The sequence below is a fragment of the Chenopodium album genome, chromosome 1, assembly GCF_948465745.1.
Source record: "Chenopodium album chromosome 1, dcCheAlbu1.1, whole genome shotgun sequence".
Taxonomy (NCBI): Eukaryota; Viridiplantae; Streptophyta; class Magnoliopsida; order Caryophyllales; family Amaranthaceae; genus Chenopodium; species Chenopodium album.
This window is the reverse complement of record NC_137834.1, coordinates 84,230,958-84,239,209: the sequence shown is the minus strand read 5'-3', so window position 1 is coordinate 84,239,209 and position 8,252 is coordinate 84,230,958. Positions and strand designations below refer to the sequence as shown.

Here is an 8,252-nt window from a genome sequence, read left to right as displayed (position 1 = left end):
CCCAAATGAGAACCGAACCGATTAAAAATCGATTTTTTTGAAACCGAAAACCGACCCGAACTGTATTTTAGTAAACCCGAAACCGAATCGACCCGAATAATGTTAAACCGTATAGGAACCGAACCCGTTAACAAACCGAACCAAATATAAACCGAACTGAAAGAAAACCGAACCGAAAAAGAACCGAACCGTATCTAACCCGAAACCGGTTCCAACCCGAAACCGTTTAAACTAGCAAAAAACCCGCTTACACCGAACCGTTAACAAACTGCTACCCGTTTGCACCGAACCATTTAAAAACCGAACTGGTTATAAACCGAACCGTTTATGAACCAAACCGCTTCTAAATCGAACCGTTTACAAACTTTTTTATATAATTAAACGGATTTTTTTTTACGGGAATATAATTAAATGGATTAAATGATTAAATAAGAAGCATATAATAACCTAATTGTAAAACAATAATACATTAATACACTAACTCTTATAATCTACTTCGTAATAAACTAGTAAGATCAGTATGACTAAACTTGAAACAGAACATAATATGTATTTATAAAATCAATGAGAATTTGTTTATAATATGATGCCTAAATATGAAATGATTCGCGACTTGCCGACTTTATATAAAACTTGTGAACGCAAAAGGTTAGCAAGTACTATCAAATTTCAAACCAAAACCATTTAACTGCCTGAATCCAAATAACTCGATAAACAATTTATTTTTTGAAACCGAAACTGACCCGAACCGTAATCTAGTAAACTTGAAATGGAACCGATATGAATAGCGTTAAAGTGGTTAAACCATCGAAGAACCGAACCAGTTATAAACTGAACCGAAAAAGAACCGAATCAGTTAAAAACTGAACCAAAAAAGAACCGAACCAGTTATAAACTGAACCAAAAAAGAACCGAACTGTTTCTAACCCGAAATCGTTTCCAACCCGAAACTGTTTGAACCGGGATAAAAATCGTTTACACCGCACCGTTAACAAACCGCAACCCATCTGCACCAAACCGTTTACTACCCGGACTGTTTACAACCCGAACCGAATTAAAACCGCTTAACAATAAACCGAAACCGAATCGAACCGATAACTATTTAAAGCGAACCAAAACCGACCCGTGAGACAATTAAACCGATTCCAAACCGACCCGATTAAATACCGAACCGATTTCAAACCGAACCGAAACCGAACTGTCAAACCGTTTTGACAGTGCTAAGAATTACAATTATATGTGAAATTTATTAAATAAAATCTAATTCAATAACACACGATTTTGTCATACACGTGAAAATTACCACTAAACAAAAAGTACGATCGAGTTTAGTTTTAGAATATGTTTTTAAATTTTGTACGAAGAGGCTACATTAAAGAAATAAAAACAGACGGTCCATTAAGCATTAATATTTGTTGGTAGGCTAGGCATGCATAATTGGTAATTTGGACCTATTTGGTGATGTCAATAATGAGAATCCAGGGGTTTCAGCAGTACTGTTGTTTTCAATTGCCGACGTCAAAATTGGGAACTTGATAAGCAACTAGACATCCACTTAATTGCTGTGTGTACAATAACAACCATTATAGCCCTCATATATAGGACTACAAACTGGATCTTTTTTATTGGTTATCAACTAACACTACTATTATTCCATGTTATATTTCATCCAATTTCTCTCCTTAATTTTCAAAACATCCTCTTTAGTCTTTAAGCCGTTTCCATTATCTTTTGTTCATTTCTTCGTCACTTATATAAGTAAAGTTTGAAAATTACTAGACACACGTACGTAACATATATAATATCATACATCAGTCATTTATTTGATTTTTAACATTATTAGGTTATAGAGACAAAAGTCACTAATAAACTATGGTGGTAATCAAGTACTCCGTATTAACTTAATTTAAAAAGTGACATATTATTACGAGACTTGATCTATCGTAGAATGGGGCCGGGGCTATGGGTGCCGAATAATTGTGGACATTAGCTAGAGACGAGACGTAAACAACCTTCTGTTTACGAGTCTAGAGGAGCAGTGGCCGGTGATTGTCAAAGGCAAAGCCTAAACAAATAGAGATGGCTAAAGAAAGCAAAAGAAGTAGCATTCTTGTTTGGGGTACGCAATCTTAAATGCAAACTTGTCAGATTGTTGGATATCCTAACATTATTTCAGTGTCAATTATTTTTTTTTGTTTTCCTTTGACTGGATAATAAATACAGTATATATATTCCAAAAGAGTGTTGTTATCCAAGAAGAAAGCTAATTCTCTCAGCAAGCAAACAAGGGAAGCTCACATGAAAGTGCCAATATAACCATATCATTATATCAATCTGATCTGCTTCTTGTATGCCCTTTGTTTTGGGTGTTTTTGTCCCTCGGGAGAGTTACAACACGAAGACTGATCCGAGGCGAGCTGTACCTGCAAAACAAACGGAGACACCGGTTGGGTGGTGCTCCGCCTCCGACGCACAAGTTAGAAACTTGAATGGAGAAAAAGGTGCGGAAATTTAGGTAGGGATCTGTTCGGATTCCAAGCTCAGGATGTCTCTGTCAAAGAGTAAAATGTGTAATAAATGATCAAAAAACGTGCCCTCAAAAAGAGGGACATCTCCCTATTTATAGGGTCTTTGGAATTTGTGCCCCTGATTAGGTCACTATACCCTAATCAGTGGTGGGTTGCGCCGCTTTGCGGCTTTCTCGGGATTTGGGCCTGCTAATTAGTGGTGGGCTGCGCCGCTTTGCGGCTTTCTCGGGATTTGGGCCTGAAGACCGCCTTTTTTCCCTTATTTTCTGGAGTGACACGTGTCAAGCAGAGATTGGTCCACTTTGGGCCATCCTGAGGCTGACACGTGTCATCCTCTGATTGGACCACGTGGCGGGGTAAAATTACCCTAAACACCCTCTGTTTTCTTTTGGTAATGCCCAATTAATACTGCATACCTTGTTTCAAAAGAGAATGCATGAAAAAAGGTACAGTAAATAAAGTAAAAGAAATATACCTTTTTTTATTTTTTTGGAAAGAAAATTATACTTTGTACAATAGTAAAAATAAAATGGAAAATATAAACTTGCAGTATAGTAGATGTTAGTCTGTTAGAGCCACTTAGCCAACATTACTTCACCAGTTGATTAACTTGCAATCAACCAGATTTCAGCAAAGCTCTATTTTCAATTTGCCACTGAATTTAAACTTCACGAAGAAAACTTGCTACCGTGAAGCTCTGATACACAGTGAATCTGCCCATGGGCAGGAGACTAGGAGGGGGGCGGGGGAAGGTAAGCGTCAAAACAAGCGCTAGCGGTGGGATTCGAACTTGGGACTTTCAAGTCACCAAGTGCAGCTCCCACCAGCAGACCAACCTTGTTTAGTAGTGAACTACTGTATTTTTCAAAGGTATAGTAATAAAACTGCACCGTATCTTTCGAAAATATTGCGTAAAAAAGAAATTGCAACAACCATGAAGTAACAGTAGCAGCTAAGCAACCAGCAGAGAATGGACAATTGATAGAACTTAACTTGATTCATGAATTTACTAATTCCCCCCTTTTACATACTTAACAGGGGGAATGGACTTGTCTAAAGTTTCTAACCAGAAGTAGTTGAATTACAACATAGTACAACATATTTTATAGCCCTTTTTTATCATTATAAAAGCAGCAGATTTATCAAAAAGACCCCAACTGCCTCTTAAGTCTTTAATTATAGGCATAATAAATTGCAAATAAGTAACCCCACCTACAATTATATCTGATTCTCTTGCAACATCTAAGTGATGCTCTGTACAATCTAGCTTCTCCCTTTGCTTCTCATATCATGAGCTCCTTCCAATGTCTTTACCAGCAAACTCGGGTCCTCCAAACGAAGCAGCCGCGGCTGCCACATCAAGGCCGTTCCCCATTGATGTGATTAGTGCTGACAGACCCCCGTTTGGGCTTCCCCCGGCAGCCATTCCCAATCCGAGGAAGTCCAGGGTAGGTTGTTTTGGCCCAAACATTGAAGAACTTCCGATCATTAGTTCCTTCAATCCAGAACCTTCATCACAAGGTAAGCCCAACCCAAGGCCGGATTGGACGGGGCTAGTCTCAGGCTCAACTTGTCGAGAAGTCCATTGAAGACTATCTGAGGGTCCAGCAGATGAAGTCGATGAAACAAGCCCAAGTCCACGAAGCAAAGACCCACCATTTGCTCCCATTTGAGCAGCCTTCTGAAGTAGTGCTGTAGCTGACATTGCTGGCTGTGGAGGCGGAGCATACTGCCTTCGTTCTTGACCAGCAGGCCCAAAAATCGATGACCCGTGATTAGTAGCCAGGCAAAGTGAAATGGGTTCTGCTGGTGCAGATTGGGGAAGTTCTGATGGAGGGCACTCGGGTTGAGTCATGGTTTGAATGAAGTCTGAGAAAGCCGGATTTGCATGAGATTGTAAGCTAGCTGGTTGAGCTGAGGAAGAAGCAAACAAGGTAGCAAATACACTGCTACTAGTATTGGCACCACTACTAGAACTGCAACTACTGCTACTGCTTCCACTACCATTTAACCCAGCTGTGACCATAGACACCGGAGGGAGTACATCTTCCGAGACCGGAGTATGACTTTCGGGCAACCCTTGAACTGTAAAACAAGATGAAAAAGTGTTTCTTCACTAAACAGCAATGGCCTTTTTATCTTTCTGCACTAAAAATGAACTTTAAATAAAAGTAAAAGAGTCAAATTCAATCATGGTCTCCTTTCTCATCTCCCCCTTTCTATCCAACTCTTCCACTCTTAAACACTTTTGAATCAATTGGATCTGCCCCTTTAATGAAAGTTTCAAAGATATTAAAATCATTTAATCTCCTACCCAACTGCACTCTGTTGACATCTTTTAACTAAAATATGTAGCTTTAATACAATCTTTAAGTCAGCATTAATATATAAGCATCCAATCTAAAACCCAAATAAAAACAAAAAAAAAAAAGGGAAAAAAATAAGATCAACAACAGACAAAATAAACTAAATCCAAAGAAAAATCATCAAAGATTAAGAACAAACAAAATTAGAGAAAGACAACCAAACTCATCATCCAATTCAACAAAAAAAATAAATAAATAGCATATCAGAGAACCACGCACACAAACACAAATATTAATATGACACCACCTTGTTTTCCTACTTAAGAAATGGTCAATATACCTGAACTCTGAATAGGCAAAACGGATGACACCATAGTAGTAGCTGGAGTCACAGAAATTGGAGTTGACTGCGTCGGTGCTGGTGCTGGTGGCGGCGGTGTTGATTGCCGAGGAGCAGGCAATGGCGACGGAGGAGGCATCTGTTGTGACACTGATGGCTGCGGCGGTGCTGCCGCTGGTGGCGGCGAAGCGATTACAGCTGAAGCTTTTGACTCAATCTCCATCTTAGTGCTATTGTTATTAGCATTATTCTTACCATTAGGATGATTTCTTGCACTTTCCTCAGCTAAAGCGTCACAAAATGCTCTGTGTGTAATAAAACTATCCCTCCTGTCAATTCATTAACAACAAAAACAAACAAAGAAATACATCCCACAAAATTAATTACCAATAAAAATCTCTTACAACCAAAAAAAATCTTTAGAAATTTTAAAAAAATTTTAAAAATCCAACCTTGAAAAAAGAGTGCCACAATCACACTTATATTCCCTAGTACCACAAATCTTGATATGAGCTTTCCAATCAGATTGAACAGCATATTTTTTAGAACATTTCTCACATTTCCATTTTTTTTCACCATGTTTTCTACAAAAATGTTTCTTAATCCCAGTCAAATCTCCCAAAGCTCTAGAAGGATCATGATGAACACAACTAATTTCAGGGCAAACATAAACCCTTTTCTTCACTTCTTTACTCGATCTCTGCCTCAACTTCCACGGCAAATTATGCCCTCTTCTATGAAGCTGAAGATTCTGATCTCTCTGAAAACCCTTGTTACATATTTCACACACAAATCTGTTCGTCGCCATTAAGGTTTTCGGCGACAACGCTATCACCTCAGCATCCGGATCTACTCATTCAAAATTATCAACCAACAAATCAATAATCATTCCATTCAAACAACACAAACAAAAATGACTAACGGAAGTTGTGAAATCAAAGGATTACCGGGCATTCCAGGCTGATTACGCTTCTTTTTAGTTGGGGGTTTTAAGGGTTCTGTTTGATCACCGCTTGAAGAAACACTAGCTTCACCAGAAGCTCCTGTGTTATTTGACATGGTTTTAGCTGATGAATCATCCAAATCTGCCGGCATCACCAAATTATTTTTGGGGAAGAACAGGATATTTTTTAGGGTTTTTTTTAGGAGAGAGAAAAAAACAAAAACAAAAAACACACTCAAATTATTTTTTTTCCCTTTTCTCTCTCTTCAACAGCTACCAGTCAATTTGCTTTTATCACTTCAATTTTTATTTTCTTTCCCAAAAAAAAAAAAAAAAAAAAACTTTCTCCCAACTACCAGCTGGTCCCTGCACTGATGATTCTCTGACTAGAAGAACATGACACTGGGTGATAATATTAGCCAACGCTACTACTAATTAGAGTAATTACTCTTAATAAATTACTTCAAAAATTCATAAAAAGGGTGTAATAATTTCTGGGTTTTCTTCTTTTTGTTGTTGAACCCAGAAATTTCGCCGGAAAATGAATAGATTTCCGGCGAAGAAGAAGCAGGATTTGATGGGAAATTTTTGGGTTTTTTTTAAAGAAAAAAAAAAGGGGAATTTCTAAAATTGTAAGATATAGAGGTTGAAGTAGCAATTGATTTGGGAATATTTAGGGAAAGATTCAAAGAAGAAGTGGACAATTTTAGAGGGTTAAAAGGGGATTTTTGAAAAGACGGCGAGGTTGAGAAATGGAGGAGAGAGAAAATAAAAAAGAGAGAAATTCTGCAAAATTGTCAACAAGTATGAGTTGCTAATTGCTATGCATTTCTTGGTCTTCTACAAGGAAAAAACAAGGAAAGAGAGAGAAAATAGATTTATAATTTTTTGGAAAGGAAATAAAAAAGACAGGAAAAAGAAAATGAAAATGAATGAAGGGGGTAAAATGCAAAAAATTGTGTATGTGTAAGTACGGGCACGTGGGTAGAGGTGAAAAATGGAGTATTTTATTTTGTGTTATTTTATTGAGTTTTGATTTACTCGAATTTTCTCACGGTGTCGTGTCAACCCGTTGGGTAACTCGTCGGCAACATGGCTTTGTGTTTGGCCCTATCGGTGTTCCGTGGCACCGATTTGTCGTAGTATGTTGGTTCATTTTAGAGGTGACCAACGGGTCGTTTAGATGAGGCTGGATTGGTTTATGTTTGGATTAGATTTATTGTGTCGTGTCAATTTTTTACACTAGGTAATTTTGGGTGGGTCAAGTTACTCTTCTATTATGTTGTTAATAATAATATGCTTATTTTGATAAAATAAACGGTATTAAAAACACTGATTGTAGGTTTAATTGGGTCCGTTTAGGTCAAGTTGGATTGGTTCTGATTAAGTTAAATCGAGTCAAGTGATTTCAAGTATTTGGATATTTCAAATTGAATAATTACATATGAGTCATTTTGCTAAGTTTGGTACGGAGTAAATCTCTTTTAAAAACGAAAATGTCAACATATATTAATGAATCAATCATAAGCCAAGTATATAATACAGAGTACATAGAATATCTCTATCACTACTTAAAGGGTGAGGTTGTGATGTCTATGTAAAATTCCTACAGTAAAAACACATTTAATTTTTATGTAAGATCGCTAATGAAAGGTTATGTTTGCATTTTTATAAGATAAAAATACGTGTGTCTACATGCAAATTAAATATATGCTACTCTGTATTTCATATATATTAATTAGATTATTTGGTTAAAATTTTAGATTTGATACCTAAGATTTGACAATGAATCTCATCAAAACCACATATTTAAGCATTTTAAAAATTTTTTTTTTTTTTTTTGGTGAAAGCACGTCATATTTCAATTTAGAAAAACTTCGGCTTATTGAATAAATGTCTCTTTGATATGAGATTGTTAATGAAGAATTTTGGATAACGTTATTATTTTAAGAAGTATTTTGCCCTTGTTTTTAGTTTAGAAAGCCACAAGCACGAATGACGAGAATCTATCTCAAGATCCTCTAAAATTATGAGGGAAACTCTAACCATCTAAATTATCTCTCACTCTTATCTTGCCCTTAAATTTAGGTTTTTTTTTTCCTATGATCTTCAAATTATATTCATTTTACTACCAA

General features: G+C 36.8%; 1 protein-coding gene across 1 annotated transcript; it reads right to left on the bottom strand.

Moving 5' to 3' along the window:
- Positions 1-3,506: 3,506 nt before the first annotated feature.
- Positions 3,507-7,177, bottom strand: LOC145559357 (zinc finger protein ENHYDROUS-like). The gene is made up of 4 exons (XM_081620784.1): positions 6,122-7,177; positions 5,627-6,023; positions 5,175-5,503; positions 3,507-4,613 (listed from the first exon to the last, which is right to left on the bottom strand). The coding sequence occupies exons 1-4, from the start codon at positions 6,267-6,269 to the stop codon at positions 3,817-3,819; spliced, it is 1,671 nt and encodes a 556-aa protein (XP_081476910.1). The 5' UTR covers positions 6,270-7,177; the 3' UTR covers positions 3,507-3,816.
- Positions 7,178-8,252: the final 1,075 nt, after the last annotated feature.